Source organism: Natator depressus, chromosome 15 (genome assembly GCF_965152275.1).
Source record: "Natator depressus isolate rNatDep1 chromosome 15, rNatDep2.hap1, whole genome shotgun sequence".
Classification (NCBI taxonomy): domain Eukaryota; kingdom Metazoa; phylum Chordata; order Testudines; family Cheloniidae; genus Natator; species Natator depressus.
In genome coordinates this window covers 16,588,390-16,607,870 of record NC_134248.1, presented here as the reverse complement: position 1 = coordinate 16,607,870, position 19,481 = coordinate 16,588,390, and the positions used below count along the sequence as shown (strand labels likewise).

Here is a 19,481-nt window from a genome sequence, read left to right as displayed (position 1 = left end):
TGTAGAACTCTTGAACGTCTTGTATTGAAACTTTATTTTTCCTGCTGGCAATAATGAAACTGGTGAGCTGCAAGCTTTGTTGACTTATCCATGCAATACAAACTGTAAAAAAAATCCAAAGTTCCTTCCCAAGGAAGTGTCTGCTTAGTCTTCCTGTTAGCACTTCCACTGCCCTTGTTCCTTCCCCTGTTGAAGGCTTGTTTCACAGACTGCTTCTATCCCCAGTAACAAAAAAACCCTAACCAGCCTTTTTGTTTCTTTTGACACCAACACAGTATGTCAGCCTGTGCCTATGAGAGAGCTATATTGAAATAGCTTTCTTTGTGAATTTCTCATTGCTATTCATGGGTGGGGATTGTCGCTTAAGGGTCAAATTAGAACTCAGTCAGCCAGAGCGACGACAGTGAGTGGAGCCAGCCTCCAGCTAGATTCCCCCTCCAAGTTCTGAAAAGCTGTTAACTTGGAGTTCATCACATACATTATATATTGGTTTTGTAAAATGCTCTTTTCATATGCACAGGCTGAATTCTGCTGAGTTTGTTCCTCATAGTCTTTACTTTGTGGGCTCACCTTTTGCCCCATCTCATTACTTTCATCTTTGTCTGCATCTTAGGACATTTGTGCCCTTTCTGATGAGCTGTTGATCACTAGTGTTGAACTTCCATCATTTTAAGGAAAACAACTTATTTGAGTGAGATGGATTTTCTGTTATCTTCACTGGGATTATACTGTAGCAAACTTGTAACGCTTGACCCAAAGGAGTTTCAGCCCTGAATCCTCCTACAGGGAGAATTTTATAAAGGGCAGATTAGAGATTCTTTGAGCTACATGTAGCTTGTTAGCTCAAAAGATCTGCCTTCATTCAGGTTCCCTGTAGGACTGAAGTTCAGGTGGTTACTTTAAACAGATCAAGGTAGTTTGTGGTTGCAGGCTGTAGCATAGTGTGTATCATAAAACTTGACCAACATCAATGGATGTTATGTTGGGTTTAAATTTCCAACATGGGTGCCTAAAGGTAAGCACCTAAATAAATGGCCTGGTGTTTTTTGTTTTCCATTGTTGCTGAGCATCCCCATCCTCGTAGAACTCAACTTGGAGGTGGGATATTCACACTTCTGAAAATTGGGTAACTCAAGTGCCTAAATATGACTCTGAATGCCTGACATTAGACCCCCATGTTTTGAACACTTTGGACATAATGTCAAGTTGTACAAGTTTCTGAATCCTGAGTTCCAGAAGTTTCAGCCCATGTAAGACACTAGCAATAAATTTCTCCAGTAACAAGTAAGTATTTCCATTGACAACATGTTGGCCAATCTGGCTGTCAGGATTAGCTTCTATAAATGTGGTTTCTCTTTTTCTTCTGAGTTATGCAGAAAATGCTATATATATATATATTTATTTATTTAAACTGTGACATTCATTCCATATGGAAAGGAGGACATTTGGAATGACCATGTTTAGAAAGAGGCTCTTGGAGCACTAATGCCTCAATAACTAACTTTTCTTCTCCTTCCTTCTATTGTAGCTGATTCTACTTGAGGCTGCTGTCCTGCTTTCTCTACACTTTTCTAGTCTTAGTGGGTGATGTTACAGCATCTTTAACATTCAGACCCTAATACTCTACTAGGTGTGTATTGCTTGGTTTTCATTGCATGATTTCTAATGTTGCATGGGAGATAGCATTCACTCTAATGCTGCTTGTGTACTCTGGCAACTTTTAGCTAATAGACTGTGAATCAATAGACTTTTTCAATCCCAGTTTTCTGTTATGTTATTCTTTCTCCCCTTCAGATGCACGTAGCTACTATGCCCATACATACACATACATATCACGTTCTGTTTTGCTTTCTCTTATTTGCCTATATTCAGGATACTTCTTGTTACTTCCCACAGCAGTATTCCCTGTTAGTAGGACTCGTTCCTGCTTGGATGCAAACTGGGTTGTGAGAGCAGCAGCAAACCATCAGAGGGGCTGAGGAGCATAGTATGTTGTTATTCATGAGGTGAACAGGATATGCAGGCTACTGGGCACACAAGAAAATGGTCACATGCCATGGGATACTGAGGAGCTCTCTGAGAAGCACCTTTTCCTGAGAAGGTTCTGACACATCTCTGCCACCAACTGGCAGACCCTGCTCTGTTTCTAACTGCAGCTCGCTCAAGTACCCACTATTCTTCATTCGCAGGAGGAATAACTGTGAATCCTATACCTGCATTGACTGGAGTGTTTAGGCTAGGATTTTCAAAGCAATGTAAGGGAGTTAGGTGCCCCCACTGAATTTCAGTTAGGGTATGTCTCCATTGTAGCTGGAAGTGAGTCTCTTATATGGGTAGACAGACTCATGCTGGCAGGGCTCAAGCTAGTGTGCTGAAAACAGCAGTGTGGACGTTGCAGCTTGGGCAGCAGCTCAGGCTCCCAAGCCCGCCCGACCCCCTGAGTCTGAATTTGGGTGCTTAGCCCAAGTCTCTGCTGGAGTTGCAATGACCACACTGCTATTTCTTAGCATGCTAGCTCATGATCTGCTAGCACAGGAGTCTACCTAGGCCTGGGAGGCTGGTTCCCAGCTGCAGTGTAGACATACTCCTAGAGATCAGTGCCTCGCTCCCTCAGGCTCTTTTGAAAACCCCAGGCAATACCCTTCCTCCACCCCCACCAGACCCACTCTCCCATTAGTCCAGAATGCACAGTTCAGTGAACAATTAGGGCTTTACTCACGTTGCTGAGCACAGTGCAGAGATATGTACACAAAAGAGAGAGAATCTGGAAGTCTCTGCACAAATCCTGAACAAACACAGAGGACTGCTCACTAGCACGTTGACTCTTCGTAGGACAAAATTCTTAGGGACAAATCTCCCCTTTGCAGAAGACTAACAAAAGGCCTGTGCAGTCCATAAATCTCAAAAGATACATACCGTAAAACAGGGCATGAGTTGGATGTAAGTGGTGCATAGCTCTTTTGCCGGTCCTTTGCGTCAGGGGGAATTTCACCCTAAGTGATCACTTAAACCAGGGGTTCTCAACCTTTTTCTTTCTGAGGCTCCCCACAACATGCTACAAAATCTCCAGGGCCCAGCTGGGGAGTGGCAGGGGGAGGGTGGCTCAGGGCTCTGGGCTGGGAGGTGGAGAGGAGGCCTCAGGCATAGGTGTAGTTTGATGTCTATTTTGGGTGGGCAGGGGACAGCAGGGGTCGAGCCAGCTCTGCACGGGGTCTGGGGAGGGAGCGCCACCTCCATCCCCTGACTCACCTCAGCAGGCCACCCCCTGTCTGGGTTGTGGGGGAGGGGTCGCAACCAAAAATTGTAACTCAAAGGTGGGGGGCTCAGCTCAAAAAGTTTGAAAACAGCTCAGTGCAGGGTAGCTAGGGGTTGCATGAGGGAAGGGGGGTAGCTAGGGGCTGTGTATGGGCAGGGGGTAGCTCAGGGTGCAGAGAAGGGGGTACCTAAGGGCTGTGTGCAGACAGAGGGGTAGCTCAGGGTACAGAGATGGGGTAGCTAGGGGTGTGTGCCAGGAGGGCTCCCTCTGTGGTAGATGCTCGCTGAGGGCTCTGCCAGCCACAGAGCCGGGTCCCCCCGCCCAGATGGCTCTTACCGGCTGCATGAGCAAAGGGGGCTGGGAGCTGGGGAGCAGCTTCAACCCCCTGCAGCAGCGGGAGATGAGGAACACCGTGGCTGTCTGCTCCGTGGCACCAGCCAGAGCAGCAGCTGTCCCGCACTGCCCAGCTCTGGCTTCCGGCCTCCGACCTGGCCAGGGGACGGGGAGAGAAAGAGGTGGAGGGTGAGGGTGGAGTGCCCCGGGACTTCCCTGCTCTTGCACTGTAGTTTGGGGTGGGGGAACACCTCTGTGTCCCCCAACTCTGCCCATGGGCTCAGGGCTTCTGCCCCGGGGGAGCACCGGGGCTCAGGGCTCCGGAATTCAGCCCTCCTGTTCCCAACTTTGCCCCCACAGGGATCGCCGGGAATCAGGGCTTCAATCCCGTGGCTCCTGGCTTCATCCCTGCAAGAGGTGCTGGGGCTGTGGGTTTTAGCGTGGGGCCCCGCGACCCCTGAAATGGTTTGTGGACCCCCCTGGGGGCCAGGGACCCCCTGTTGAGAACTGCTGACTTAAACAACTAGTTTTTGCTTATGTTGACCCATATGAGGGAGCTTGGTGCATTGATTCTAAATATGAGCAATCAGAAAAGACAGATCAATTTACTGCTGGTCTGTATTCTAGCTGTAATACAACATAATAGGACATTTAGAATCACATAGGTAGGACAAAATAGATTTGCTTTTGTCAGCATAGCCTTTGACACTCTTTGTGCAGTTGTTTGTTGTGTTTAAAGTAAGTCTCTAGAATTGCAGCACAAGGAATAATCTTTACCTGGCTGCTATAGTTTAAATATTTTTCATTTATTTATAGGGTTTTCCAGCACACTTTAATTTATTTACAAATGGTAGCAAATTGCAAGTGGCAGGCTGCCTAACTAACTTCATGAGTCAGTACTTTTTTTTTCTAGAAAAGACTGCTGATAGTGTAAATTGTTCAAACACTAGGTAAATAATTGGAAATGCAATCAACAGAAAGCAAGTATTTATCTACTAATAAATCATTTGAAATGCATATGTCTGTCTTTGTCCAACCGTTCTTAAAAGGCATTTAGTGGTTCTGCTGCTGTTTCTGCATAGCAATCAGAATTTTTATGGTCACTAATTGTGCATTTATTTTCTGCCTGTGTTTCTCTTTGCACAAAGAAAAGAAACACAATATTTATGGTTGCAAAGAGGCTCACATGTTATTTCCTTCATGGAGAGCTATAGGATACTCTAAAGATTGATATTATTTATATCATCTTATTTTTGCAGATGGGGAGAGGTTCTCAGTTGCGTGGCATTAGCAGCCATTTACATTTATTCAAGGATTTTCTGAAGGGGAATCTTTGTCACGTGTTCTCAGAGCATGGCTTGAAAAGTATACAGCAGCTCAGTGATCAGCCATGTCTTTTTCCTTTGTATTAATGACACGGCTGCTTCAAGTCATCAGTTGGGGGCGGGGGGCAGGCGGGACTCTTCATTTTTCAGACTTTTGTTCTTAGATGTTCCTAAGGAGAAAGACAGTGTGAACTCTCTAGCATTTTATTTTTATATTGCTAGGGGAAAGTAGATTTGTAATTTGTTTAAAGAAGTTTATACCCCATTTTGGAGTCCTCTCCTTCACCTCACTCCCAACTAATTCCCTTTTTGTAGTTAGACTATGGAAGCATCTTATAGGAATATTTCCAGAGTACCACAGAGATAATGGAAACAGGTCATGAGTGATGCATTGTGTGTTCTGGAGAAAGCTTTGTTAGCTCAGGCCAAGAGAGATGCTTGTTGATCACTCAAAACCATTACTTTTCTGAATCCCTCAATTTTGAATGAGCTTTAATTCATGGTAGGTTCATCTGCTAGAGGCTCTGCTTCAGAAAGATCTTGAGTTTACTGTGCTTCCTCTTAGAGGCTATTAGAGGAAGCAGGGTAAGCTTTGTAGTACTGAGTTTTCCACAAAAACAAGGAGGAGTTTTCCACAGGAACTCAGCTTCAACCTGCTCTTGAGTTGAGGAATGTAGGGGAACATTTGGAGAGGTGACACCAGGACTTCAACTCATCACATCTGTTTTCCTCCTGTTAAAATCACATATGGCAGCAGATCTCTATTTATCGTCTGCGGACCACTGTACGGTCCACGAACCACTCCCAGGGGGTCTGAAAAGCTGCTAACAGTGGGGAGGTATCTGTCAGTTTTCAAACAGTGATTTTTTTCTCCACAGGGACTCAAGTTCAGGACTCTTAAGATTTCCAGAGGATTTTTGGATCAATAAATTAATAAGACGCTTGTCTGCACCCTGGTTTGTCTCTGCCAGGTATTCCTTTGATATAAATTCAGCCATGATCAAACTTGTGGATGACTCCAAAATTAGAGGGGTACCAAATAAAGGATAGAACCAAACTGCTCTGCAATGATGGGAGATTAGAAAAGTGAGGGCTGCATACAACAACCAGGGGAAATTCAGTCCTAACAGATGAGAAGCCCTACAAGTAGGAAGAGGAAATAAACAGTACAGCTACAGAATAGAGTTACACAAACCTTGTTCTCCATGCAGCAAGTGCACTGCATATGAACCTAACCTCTGCTACTGTATCGCCATTTGACAGCATTTAATAGAACTAGAAGAAAGGAATGATTTTCTGCTTTCTGCATATGGTATTCCTCGGTGTTCTTCAGTTCATACACTGCAGTATTAATGCAGACTTTGAATGTTTACATACCCCTTAGTTCTGCATGGGTGCAGAAGGGATGTGGGAGGGGGAACAAAGAACTTTCTCTTCCCATGGCACCCTTACAGAGCAGCTCGTTACAGACTAGCACAGTCAATCTGTAAGACTAGCATGGCTGGTGGTGGCAGTCGTTCATCTGCCAGTGAAGAAGGTTGGTTGCAGGGGAGAGTGCATGTCTACAACCTGTTAAAGGTTGGTGGATCTGAGTTAGCCAGAATTCCTTCCATGGTTCCAGCTGCAACTTGAGCCCCTCCACACCTCACTACTGCAGGGTTGTGCCTTGAAGACACAATCCAGCCCAAAGTCTACAAAATACCATGAAGATTCTATTGTGAAATGCCAAAAAAGAAGAAACAAGCCATTGAAGGAAATTAGACTTGTTATGGTGACAGTAGAGGTCTTCTGTTTTTCAGGCGAGACTGAAGAAGAGTGCATAATTCCTTCGCTTTTCCATACAGAAAAGGATCTTGGGCTACTCCTTAGGAGTTAACAATAAGTTGCAGGGCTGCAAGAGTACTTGGTGGGTTTTTTGTAGATAGATAACAAAAGGAACTAGTGGCTTATAGGTTGAGCAGGTAACTATACCCTCTGAATCACATAGAAATGGGATAAAGCCCTTTGAAAGGACTTATTAAGAATTGTTTTAAGTACTGTAGCTTCTGACAAGACAGGAAACTTGCTTGAATTGTGGGGAAAACAGATAATATTGCCTTGTGAGTGCCTGAGTTCCAGATATTGTAAGTAGTGTACTCATTATAGTTTAGTTTCAGTAAAGAGATTGAATTGAAACCATCATGCATCTTTACATAATGTCCATAATTCTTATATCAAAATATTTTGACTCTTCATTAACTTTATACATTTGCAACGTCAGTGGGAAGTTGAGCTTCATGCATCACACACATGCTGAGAGGGCTTATTATGGAGAACATCTTAAAAATGACATAGTCAATGCAGAGACATCTCAAAAGAAACTTGATTGATTTGCTGTGTTTTTCCAACATGTGGAGACAAGCAAACCTGTACATTTTCCATGGAAAGTGTCCTTTTGTTTTTCCTCATTTACATTAGTAGCAAGCAGCTGCATGATTGACTGCTATGTGTGAAAATTCTCATTGGTTATCATGCATGCAAATACCCTGGTAATACAATCTGAGAGAAGGTGCTGAAATCATGGCTTAAAGAAACTTCATCTGTAATTGTGGAGTCTGCATTTAAAAAGCATGTTCTGTGTTATAATTTGCTACCCCTTTCTCTCATTATAGCATGAACATATTTTTGTCCAACTTGCTAAATTTACAAGGATCCTTCAAAATGTATACCCAATTAGTGACGCTGCTAGGACAAATGAAGTATAAAACCAATAAGGGTGTGGCATTTGTTGTCCAGAAGCATGAAGCTTCACTGTTTGAAAGCCTTAACTATTATCATCCATTCTGTGAAAGACAAAGATGCCAGATGAATAGTTATAAAGAATATGTTCTTCCAGCAAAAAAGAGAAAAGTAATATTATCTTTATATCCTTTTAAAAGTACATTATTATTTGCACAGTGAAATTAGTTTTGCAAGAGGCATGAAAATCTCTTGAGACAGAAGTTTTAAAAGAAAGATCAAAGGAATTAAATAATAATTCTATATAAGGTGAGAATTTTTTTTAAACAGGGAAGCCTTGGGGTAATTACTTTTAATTTAAAATCAAATCAATGGATGGAAATGAAGTCTTTTCAAAGAGCAATTAGAGTTTGCATCTTAGAGTGAATGCTATTTAATAGAGTAATTAACATGTGCTTTTTATTCTTAACCTCTGACCTGTGCCCTCCTGCCCCTTTACCTAACCCTTTCCATTTGCCCTGGTCAGTTAACAGGCAGGAACATTTGAGAACAATCATGGATGATTATGATATCAGGTCTGCTGCCAGCATTTTGGCATCTGTTAAAGAGCAAGAGGCTCGTTTCGAGCGGCTCACCCGTGCACTTGAAGAAGAGCGACGCAATGTCTCCTTGCAGCTTGAACGTGCTAATCAGCCCTCAGAACGAATGAGCATGTGCAACATTGGCAATGGTCAGCCACTGGCAACTGCGTGGCAGCAACTTGTCCTGCAGGTAACAGCCTGCTTCTCTTACCTGTCACTAGAATTCACACATCCCAGAATATCCCATTCCAGAAAGTAAAGAGCCTCTCCCAATTTATTTGTCATCAGCATTTCATTCCATAGTGTGTATTATGAAACAGAAAAACACTGAACTCAGCATATTTGTTTGACTAATTGAGGTAGCATGGATTACAGCACCTAGGATAAAATGTTACTCTCATCTCTTTTTACCCCTAAGGATGCTTCCTAAAAATGATAGCTCTCTGATAATTAAACCCCAATAAAGACCTTCACACCGGCTCTTATAGCATGTGCTTGCTACATGTGATGCTATCACTATGCTTTTAAAAGCAGGGCCAAACCGTGATGTCATTATCAAGTAAAGTTTTCTTTTGAAGTCAACTGGAGTTTGATAGAACAGGGACTGGGTGAAAATGGCGGATTTCCTCTGTTAAGGACTGCAAGCCTACTCCTTGAGTAAGGACTTCAGGATTTGGCACATAGTGTTTATTCAAATGAAGGACTTTGTTCTAAAGTTACAAGCTCTGATCTGTATGTTTGTCTGTTCATAAATCCCAGCCATAGTTTTGCCTCCCGCTTGCTCCTTAACTCTTTTAATGTGAAGTGACAAACTGGTTGTATTTCTAACTGATTCTTTAAACTAGCAAATGATTTGGAAGCCTGTGGCAAATAATGCAGCAGAAACAGTAGTATTGGGAAGGCTGTGGTCCATAATGAAACCCTGATCTGCTAGGGACTTTAGAGGTTGCTTCAATCATACCAGACTCTTGCATTGATTGGTACATGGGTAGGGTTCATGTGATGTCAAAATAGCTTTATGCTAATACATTTTTGGTGGGCAGTATTTCATAGATGCTGTCCAAGTCAGAGAGTTCTTTCTGGGTGTTCAGTAGCTTACAAATTCAGTGGGTAGATATAGAGGAATTTATTTTGTGAAAGACAGCTGTACAAAAAATGGCTGCCATGTTACTCCCTCTAGTCACTGTTTGTTTATCCTTAGCATCTGTTTTCAATTAGGACATTCAGCCACAAAGAATTGGCCTTTACTGCTTGGTCTAAAGGAGTAACTCCATTAGCTGTTAGCAGTTGTAAGTTGTTATCCTGATGATTAGCCACTAGAGGGGGATGCTGCATACATTTTAGAAGAATGGTACACCTGCACCTTCGCTTTTTCTGAGTGACTTTCTGAAAGGTGCCAGATCAGGTACAGTATGAGCTTTCCTGCATGGCTATGCTTTAAAGCCTAATCAACTCCTATTAAAATCAATAGAAGGATTGATGTAACCAGGCCCTAAGTTATCCTTCTTCCGAAAGGGACCACCTGTATAAGTAAAAACCAGAGTTCAGTCTACATGTGTGTTCAATCCTTGGCCTCTCTGGGGGCTAGACATGAAATGCTTCATTTGTAAATCATTAGTGTTCAGCTTTACATTCACTGTGCGTTTCATCATGAAGGGTACACCCAGCACTTTACAAGCTATATGCTACAGTATATAGGGATCTGTCACTAACCACTGAAAGGCAGCCATTTTTGAATGGTTGTAGCTCATTGGTGGGTGACAGATCTCTGTGTAGTAAACAATCTCAAAAAAGATCTATTAGAACTGGAAAAGGTACAGAGAAGGGCAACAAAAATTATTAAGGATATGGAACAGCTTCCATATAAGGAGAGATTAAAAAGACTGGGATTATTCAGTATGAAAAAGAGACAACTAAGGGGGGATGTGATAGTCTATAAAATCATGAATGGTGTGGAGAAAGTGAATAAGGAAGTATTATTTATCCCTTCTCATAACATAAGAACCAGGGGTCACCCAAAGAAACTAATAGGCAGGAGGTTTAAAATAATCATAAGGAAGTACTTCTTCCCACAATGCAGAGTTAACCTGTGGAACTCAATGCCAGGGGACGTAGTGAAAACCAAAAGTATAACTGGGTTCAAAACAGAATTAGATAAATTCATGGAGAATAGGTCCATCAATGACTATTAGCCAAAATGATCAGGGACACCACCCCATGCTTTGGGTGTCCCTAAACCTCTGCGAGAAGCTGGGACTGGACGACAGAGGATTGATCACTTGATAAATTACTCTGTTCAGTTCATTCCCTCTGAAGCATCTGGCACTGGCTGCTGTTGGAAGACAGGATACTGGGCTGGCTGGACCATTGGACTGACCCAGTATGGCCATTCTGGCTTTCAAAAACGTAACTTTGTAGCTAATATTAGAGTTTTTCCATTTGAATCTACAAAGGGAATTATATACCGAATCTAATTATCCCATCTGGAATTTGGGCAAGAAATGAGGATTAACAACCCTGTTCTTTTGGAAAGTGCCATATAATCTGTAATGACCCCTGTGACCAGGGCTTCTGTTTTACATCTTGTCTGACAGTTGGGGTGGGCACTGGCCAAGAGACTTACTCAGTGAAGTATTTGTAGAGAAAGCTTTGCTGTATGCCTGCAGCAGCATCACTGCTTTCCCTTGTAATAATGCACTCCCAAGCTTCTCCCAGATGTCATTCTTAGCTTCATTTTCGTTCTTTTGTTTTATTTTAAACAAAAAATGTTTTAGAAAAGGGAAGAGGACAGAAGCAAAGTGTGAGAATTGTAATAGTTTCCTGAAGTCCTTTAAAAACGAAATCAAGGACTTATGCAAATGTTGTTTCTAATTCATTCTAGATACCTTGTCAGCTGTACTCCTTTTTTTTATTTTTACACCAATCTTAAGCTGTTCGTTATCTCAACAGCATATTCTTGTTCTAGGCTGCAAGCAGCTCAGCTAGCCATTTCACTAAATGGAAAGAAAAATAATCTTATGTCATTCTGTCTGTTCAGCGTGAGCTTGGAGCGCACAAACAGCACAAGCAAATTGTACTCCATTTGTCTACGTTTGCTGCATATGCTTCAGGCATTATTTAGCAGTGTACATCATCTCTTAACCGCCACCAGGAAATGTCAGATGGGCAAATAATGTCAGAGATGCACTCTAATTGCAAAAAGATTTTTACTTAAGTGTAGCTATTTAAATGGGGGAAAACATGGCGGGGGGGGTTGCTGAAGGCTTTTAAAAATATTTGTTTTGATGTCCAGGGAAGTCATTTCACCACCTCTCCCATTATAAATACTGCAGAAAAGGTTTGTTCACATGTTAATTGGAAAGGTCTGGAATGATGCTTGAAGTCTTTTTGTCCACAGAACCAAATGCTATGATGTACCATGAAGGGGAAGATCTGCTTAAATATTGTTACCACGCTATGACCCCCCTGAGAGCTGATAAACAGTTGTAACTCCCATTGACTTCAGTGAGTTTTGCCTGAGGAAAAACTGGGGGAGCTCAGTTGTACTTGGCTTGCACAGTCCTTTGTTGGAGGCAGCACGCCTGCCAAAGTTCCTGGGTGTGCAGGGGCTGGGTGCTTGCCTCTTGTACTTTCCTTGGTCGGGGGATGATTAACTAACTCCATGTGGGAAGCCAGCTCTGCTGGCAAGTGTGATTCCTGGAGAGAGGAGTAACAAGTTCTATGTGGTTAATGCGGCTAAACAAACCTGGGTAAATGCATTTTATACCATGTGTCTCTTCCAAGTTGTCTCCAAAGGAAGCTTCATGTAGAGGGCATTGCAGTAATCCATTCTAGAAATCCAGAAAGCCATGGATCACAGTGGCAGGGGCTACAATCATAAGAGGAAGCTGTAATTGCCTCCCTAGATGCTGTTGGAAAAAGGGCCCTCTAGACCACCTAGACCACCTTAGATGCAAAGAGAGTCAAAACAAGAGCACACTGGCAGATCATGAGTACTCTGGTCTATCTTGCCACTCAGACAAGCTTGCCCCTGTGATAGATGGTCCCTTACACCACAAATCACAACAATATTCAGGTTGCTCCCATTCCCAAAGGACCGGTCACTTACCCAGGTCAGTTGCACCTCAGATCTCAAGCCAAAAACAAGGCTTGTAGCCAATCCTATAATAAACTAACTAAAGGTTTATTAACTATGGAAAAGAAATAAAGAGTTATTTACATGTTTAAAGCAGGTTAACATACTCACACAAATGACAGGTTTCAGAGTAACAGCCGTGTTAGTCTGTATTCGCAAAAAGAAAAGGAGGACTTGTGGCACCTGAGAGACTAACAAATTTATTTGAGCGTAAGCTTTCGTGAGCTACAGCTCACTTCAGCGGATGCATTAGCTCACGAAAGCTTACGCTCAAATAAATTTGTTAGTCTCTCAGGTGCCACAAGTCCTCCTTTTCTTTTCACACAAATGAGTTGTAGTGTTAGGTTTCAAAAGATGATAGAAGCTGCTATGATATGCAAGCTCTATATGTTCTTTAGGGCTAACCAAAGCTAAATGGTTGGGGATCCCTTGCTTTTACTTAGAAATCTTTGCCCCTCAGAGTTCAAGCATCATAGAGATAACAGTTTCTTATGGACTTTTATTCCATTCCCCCAGAGCTCAAGATGATGGGACAAGGGTTTGTGCACACAAAGTCTTTTGTCCACTGATGTTATACATGGCTTGTCTGGTGTCTGTGGGCCTTCTTTTGTTGGACGGGAGACGACACTTCTTGTGGTAAACTAATCATAGGACTGGAAGGGACCTCAAGAGGTCATCTAGTCCAGTCCCCTGCACTCAGGGCAGGACTAAGTATTATCTAGATCAGAAGTGGGCAAACTATGGGCTTGTGGGCTGCGTCTGGCCCGTCAGGCCTTTCAGTCCAGCCCTCGAGCTCCCACCAGGGAGCAGGTTCAGGGGCTTGCCCCATTCCGGCACTCCAGAGCCTGCACCCCCAGAGCCTGCACCCCCACCCCAGAGCCCACACCCCCAGCCAAAGCCTTCACCCCCTCCTGTACCCCAATTTTGTGAGCATTCATGGCCCACCATACAATTTTTATACCCAGATGTGGCCTTCAGGCCAAAAAGTTTGCCCACCCCTGATCTAGACCATCCCTATAATATTTAAGACTTGTTAATGCTTCCCCCCCGACTGGGGAGTTTATAGTATCAGAGCAAAAACTTTCACAGTCTCAGAGAAAACACTTAAATATTACCTTTTAATCTGGGATACAGATTTTGTAAGTGAAATTAATTCATGCAGCAACTTACAAGCATTTCATAGAGTAACACATTTTTATAAATCAAATGCCTATTTTAACAATACTAACACACAGTAACCCAGACTGGTTTCCAGCTATGCATTTGTCAGTGTTCAGTCAGGCTTAGGGGCCTTGCATGAGCTGTCACCTGGTCTGCCAGTATCACAGCAACCCTTAAAAATGGCATAGGAAGCCTTTCCTGCCCTACAACACGTTAATAGTGTAAAGTTTAAGTGCATATTAATCTTACAGTGTTCATTCTGTTAATAGAAATTCTTGCTAAAACCCATACCACCTCTAGCTCCATTGAGGTCAGTGTATTCTTCTGTAGCTTTGGGCACTAGAAGCTATGTGACTGGCCCTGGCTATATGTTACCAAAACTGAAATCCAGTTGCCCTCAAATGAGCAGAGCCAGCTGTCCAGGCATTCTTGTTTGCTTCCCTACATGTTGCTGTAGAAGACAAGAATGTAAAAAGATGACTCGGTAGTTTGATGTCCCAAGGTGTCAGAGTACTGGCAGCACAGATGGATGTGGCCATTTTATCCTTTTACCAGTGCAGACATAGCACAATAACCTTTTAAGTATGGTATTTATGAATAGAGCGTATCTTGTTTCTTTCACAAATGTTAAAGACTCCAGTGATGATGTGATTTTTTTTCTAAGCTCGATAAACCTTAAAACCCTTCATGTGTGAGGGATTTTATTTAATCTGCCTGCTTCTATTTCACTTTGTTTCAAATCAAACTTCAACTTAGTTCCTACTGTGAGCAGTGGTACGATAGAGAAAAGATATGAAAGTGCACATGTATAGGGTCTTTACTATAGCACCCTGAACTGCAAAGAGGAGCAATATTGTCATTGGATCGCGGCTAACCATTCCGAGCACATAATATTTTAATATTAAAGAACATTCTTTTTAATAAAAACAGCTCACAGACATGAAACTTATAACAATAAAAGGCCAGATCCTTAGCTGGTATACATTGGCATTAACTTCAATCAAGCTAGGGCAATTCACATCAACTGGAGATCTGACCAAAAATATTCACATTCAAAGGCTCCTGCCCCTATCAGTACACTGACAACTTCCATTCATGTTAATGCTTCATTAAAAAAAAAATACAGCACCGTTTTCTCAGTCAGGCTAGCTTATCCCAATGACTACAACACAACAATACTTTGATCTCTCCAGTCTTCTTTCCAGTGATCTTGCAGTGCTTTACAAGGATTTGAAAGTGTTTTCCCGCTCTTGCAAGGTAGGCAAGTATCCGTGTTTTACAGAGTGGAAAACTGAGACACAAAAACTAATTGACTTGCCCAAGGTTTTACAGAGACTCTGTGCAATAATGTGCAGTAGATCCCAGATCTTTTTAACTCTGTGTCCTGTGCCTTGCCCACAGGACTGTCCCTCCTGCACTTTGAATTGAGACCATTAAAATGGAGTTTGAAAAGACTTAAAATTGACAAAATAACCTTTCATGGCTTTGACCTTGATTTCTCATTCTTTTAACCTTTATTTCGTGAATGCTCTACAAATAGAGCTTAGAATTTTCTTTAACAGTTGGCTAGGGCACTGGCAGGTAGCTTATACCCAAAATGGAATGTGCAAATACAATATATAGAATTACAAAACCTGGTATTAAAAGAAATGTGGACATGAATTTACTGTGAGGCACATTGTGTCTTAGAATGTTAATACTCTGTCACCCATTTGCATTCTTGCTGTTTAAACTGATGGTGTTATTACTGTGAGTTCTGTAGATCTCTACTGTGCTTTATGGAATGCTGTTTCATGGGAAATAATAGTTCCCACTGGGGAAGGAAAACTGGATTTAGTGTTGTGTAGAGAACACGGAATTGGCATACATTGCTAAGGAGTGAATATTGACTGAACAGTGGGTGTAGGGGAACTTGTGTGGTGATTCTATACCTATTCCTCCCAGCATGTGTTTTGTTCATGATGAGCTGTCTTAGGAGACCTAGGATCGGAAACTATAAATACAATTAGTACGTTGATTTTGTTTTCAATGGCTGTTTTCCCCGAGTGGAGTGGCAAAGTAACACAATATACAAACACTGGGTTTTTCACATTTTGATCAAATAACCTTAAACTATTGTCTGGCTCAGTGTTAGTCCAGCAGCTCCACAGCTTCAAAGATTTATTTCATCTTGTAAACTTTTGGGGTTGTGATCACACCATGTAAAAACCCAACACCCAAAGAAAAGGTGCAAAGATGGGCAATAAGTTACATCTTCAAAGCAGTGCTCTAGGATTTGCTGTGTGGCTCTTGCTATTGATGGGAGTTAGGAAACTAATCCTTGTGCACCATTTTGAAAGTGTCCCTCTAATTTAATTAGTGTATCAGAGCAAATTGCATCCCTATCAGGATGCTATCACATTACACTTAAGTTACTACTTAATGCTCTCATCTGATTTTATTCATGTTTTTGTTCATCTAACTGCCTGATCCTGCACTTAGGCCAATGATGAGCATCTGTATGCCTGTCTTGTAAAACCAGCACCGCTTAGCAGTTGTGCAAATGCATTAGTACCTTTGCATGCCCATACATCTGAGGGTAGGATTGAGTCTCTTGTTTGTACCTTTTGTTATACAACACAGAGTAATTTGCTCTCTTAAACGTCACTAACTGAATGAAGCATTTCTCTGGAGCAGGGTTTGTGATTATCCTGTTTTTAAAGGGTTATTACAGATTCACTAAGGCCAGGTGCCATACAGATTTTACTATTTCACGTAGGGTTCTATGAATGGGTTGACTCATTGCCAGGTGTGACATAGCAGCTCTGTCTCTGCTGAGGGTCTCCAACCCATGGCCTCTCCACCTCTGCAGTGGCCTGCAGAAACACTGACTTTCCAATTTCCGGGGGGGTGCTTGACCCCTGCTGTGCCCCACACCCCACCTTCATTCCACCTCTTCCCTCAAGCCCCCACCCCAACACCGCTTCTTCCCACCCCTGCCCCAACTCTTCTGCCCCCTCTCTCCACCTCTTCCTTCCTCCACAGTGCCTCCTGCACTCCTGAACAGGTGATCACCCGGCGGACAGGAGGTGCTGGGGGGGAAGGAGCTGATCGATGGGGCCCGCTGGCAGGTGGGAGCCATAGGCGGCGGGTGAACCCCCACTTTGAGGAGGCTAGCCAGCCAGCCCCGCCCCTTCTGCCCAAGGCCCTGCCTCCCCGCATGCCAGAGCCTCGCAACCCACCCCCCCATAACAGGAGTAGCCCTGAGGCCCCCTGCGACCAGAGGAGCCCTGGCTCGCCCACCCTGGGCCAGCCCCCACAGTGCCGGGCTGCGTGCCACTCCAGGCGGCTCCCCACCTGAGGCTGAGCTGGCCCCCACCCGAATGCCGGACACTAGAGCCAGCACCCCTCCCGCCCCACAGCCAGTGGCCCCAATGCCCAGTGAAGCCACCTCACTCCCCTGCCAGACCCCTGCGCCTGCCGCTTCCTTGCAACATCCCTCCTCACTCCCCCGCCCCAAGGAGAAGCGATGTGCTGATCAGCATCAGGACCTGCGGGGGTGGGGAGGTGGAGTGCAGATAGGCAGGTGATGGCAGCTGGAGCCGGTGGTGGGTGCGAGGGCCTCAGGGAAGGGGGCAGGGCCACCGTGGCCCTCTGGTGGCTGCGCCAGGGAAGGCTCCTATTATACCTGCTGTCCGTGGCGGGAGCTGATTGCCAGGGCTGCGTGGGGGGGAAGGGGCGGCGAGCACCCACTATTTTTTTCCATGAGTCCTCCAGCCCCAGAGCACCCACAGAGTTGGCGCCTGTGATGGCCTGCCTCTTCCTGTACTTGGTCCTCCAGCCAAGATCACTTCAAAAGTCTCTTCACTTCTGGGGTAGTCCATAAACAAAAAAGTAAGGGGAATTAATGCAAAGAAACTGAATTAATAAGAGAGAGGGGAATGACTCCCTCTCAGATGTGTCACAATCTGGCCCATCCTTCCCTCAAGGAGGGGGTTTAAGGCAGTGGTTGTCTGGGAAGCTCCTCCCTCCGGAGCAAAGGGTTGAAGGTCTGTTCTCTTCCCTCACTTGCCCGCAAGCCAGCTGTTCTGCTCCCCTTTTAAACAACTCCTCCAGTCTGTGCTTGTGCCTTGCAGATGTGGTGGGGTGGAGCTAGCTAAGCCTAGAGCAGCACCTTAACCCCTTGTTCTCCAGTGTGGGGTTTGTATACCTCACAGATTCTGATTTTTTTTTTGACTGAAATATTTAAATTAGTACAAACCTGAGTGTGGATTGGAAGCAGTTATACCAGTATAAAAGAGCCTTAGATTGGTATAACTGCATCCCCATTCTGGGAATTTTACTGCTTTAACAATTCCAAACTGGGATAGTAAAAGCAGTAGAAAAGCTATTTGTAGATCAGGCTATTTCTAAAAAAAAAGATTCCCACCATTTCAATTGTCAGTGCTCTAGCCCGAAGAGCTTTTGTTACTGCCGTTTTGATTAGACTTGCCTTTTCGCAGGTTTAACTAACATGGTACTACATAGTAGTAATACAGGTCCAGACTCTTGCCACACTAGGGCTTTTGCCTTAGAACTAGTGAGAACACTTGAAATAAATTTCTCCAACACAGGCATGTCCACATCCTATATCATCCTTGAATCCGTAAATAGTTTTAGTTCTTGCTTTGCCTTTGTTTTAACTTAACCAAGGCATTAGGGAGATGTAGGGGTTTAAGGGAACATGAGGGAGGAAAGACTTGAGAGATTCCAAACTGGCTGTCTTTGTCAGGACAACTTGAAAACCCAGCTCAAAATGCCATTAATCAACCAAGTTAAGAGTAACCCCACTTCAATCTCTTTCCACTGTGCAAACGTGCATCTGGCTGCTCAAGCAAAACCAACCTGCGAAAACAAAACTACTGAATGTTTCATTTTAAAATTCTCATCACTTATTTTTCTGGAGCCAGCTGAAACAGAGAAATTAAAAATAAGCAAGTGTTGATTTTTTAATTTATTTTTTGATAAGGAAGTTTGCTGTCTGCTGTATTTTGTGTCGGTAATTGAGTGTCAGTATTTTATACTGACCTAACCCCCCCGGGTCGGCAGAGTTATGTTGACAGGTGAGCTACCGCGTCTCAGAGAGGTGGATTAACTATGCAGATGGGAGAAGCTCTCCTGTCAGTGTAATAGTATCTTCTCTGTGTGAAGACAAGCCCTTAGTTTCACTGTTGCAAGTCTGGAATAATTCACTGAAGTCAGGGGACATACACTGGTGTAACTCAGAACAGAATGGCCAAAGATGGCCAGGCCCGCTGACAGCAATTCTGGGCCCCGAGGGCAGAACAGTCAGTGGGCCCCCTAGAAAGGTCCTCCTGACATTTGGGTGATGCTGTGCCTGCATTGGCTGGTGCCCAGCGAGCTGCTGCTGGCTGCGTCGCTGGTGCCCAGTGAGCTGCCGGCTGTGCTGCTGGGTGTGCTCTTCCGGCACGACCAGGGCTTCCACACGCCTGCCGAGCTGCCTTTGCTTGAAGGCCGGGGTTCAAGCAAAAGATAAGCTGAAAAGGACAGCAGAGCACACCGCAGAAATGCAAAGCTACAAGAAGAAGAAGTTAGTGCAGATGTTTTCTGAGAAAAAAGCCACCGCTTCGATCAGTAGTGTTACACCTGTGTAACATCAAGCCCATTGATTTTGCTGACCCAAATAGCATGTAGGGTTCTTGACAAATTCAGTAAGCTACTGGATCACGGTTTTTGCTTTTTGTTTCCAAATTACAGAGATTAATCAATTCCTTTGATAAAGGCAACAAAGCATATCTACTAAGATTCTCTGCCCTAAACTAGAGTAGTATAGGTTTGTAGAATTTGACTGTTGAAATTTAGGGGCCAACTCTGTCATCTTGTTATTACAGGTGATAGATGTATTAGAATTGCACATATAATTACAGGTAGCACAGCAGTGGGAAAAAAGTATAGCCTGATCTAAACTGAGGCTTTGCTTGAGTACCTGAGGA

At 43.7% G+C, this 19,481-nt stretch overlaps 1 protein-coding gene across 13 annotated transcripts in view; it reads left to right on the top strand.

Annotated features, from left to right (window-relative positions):
- The window catches only part of ARVCF (ARVCF delta catenin family member), a 431,820-nt gene that overhangs the window by 191,533 nt on the left and 220,806 nt on the right, over nucleotides 1-19,481 (top strand). For 9 of the 13 annotated variants that reach the window (XM_074972913.1, XM_074972912.1, XM_074972915.1 and 6 more), the window contains 2 exons: nucleotides 1,529-1,630; nucleotides 8,159-8,403. The exons of the other annotated variants lie outside the window; for them this stretch is intronic. In XM_074972913.1, coding sequence (XP_074829014.1) covers nucleotides 8,188-8,403 — 216 coding nt within the window. In that variant the 5' untranslated portion in view covers nucleotides 1,529-1,630; nucleotides 8,159-8,187. The remainder of the gene's footprint in view (nucleotides 1-1,528; nucleotides 1,631-8,158; nucleotides 8,404-19,481) is intronic. 13 annotated transcript variants of the gene reach the window in all.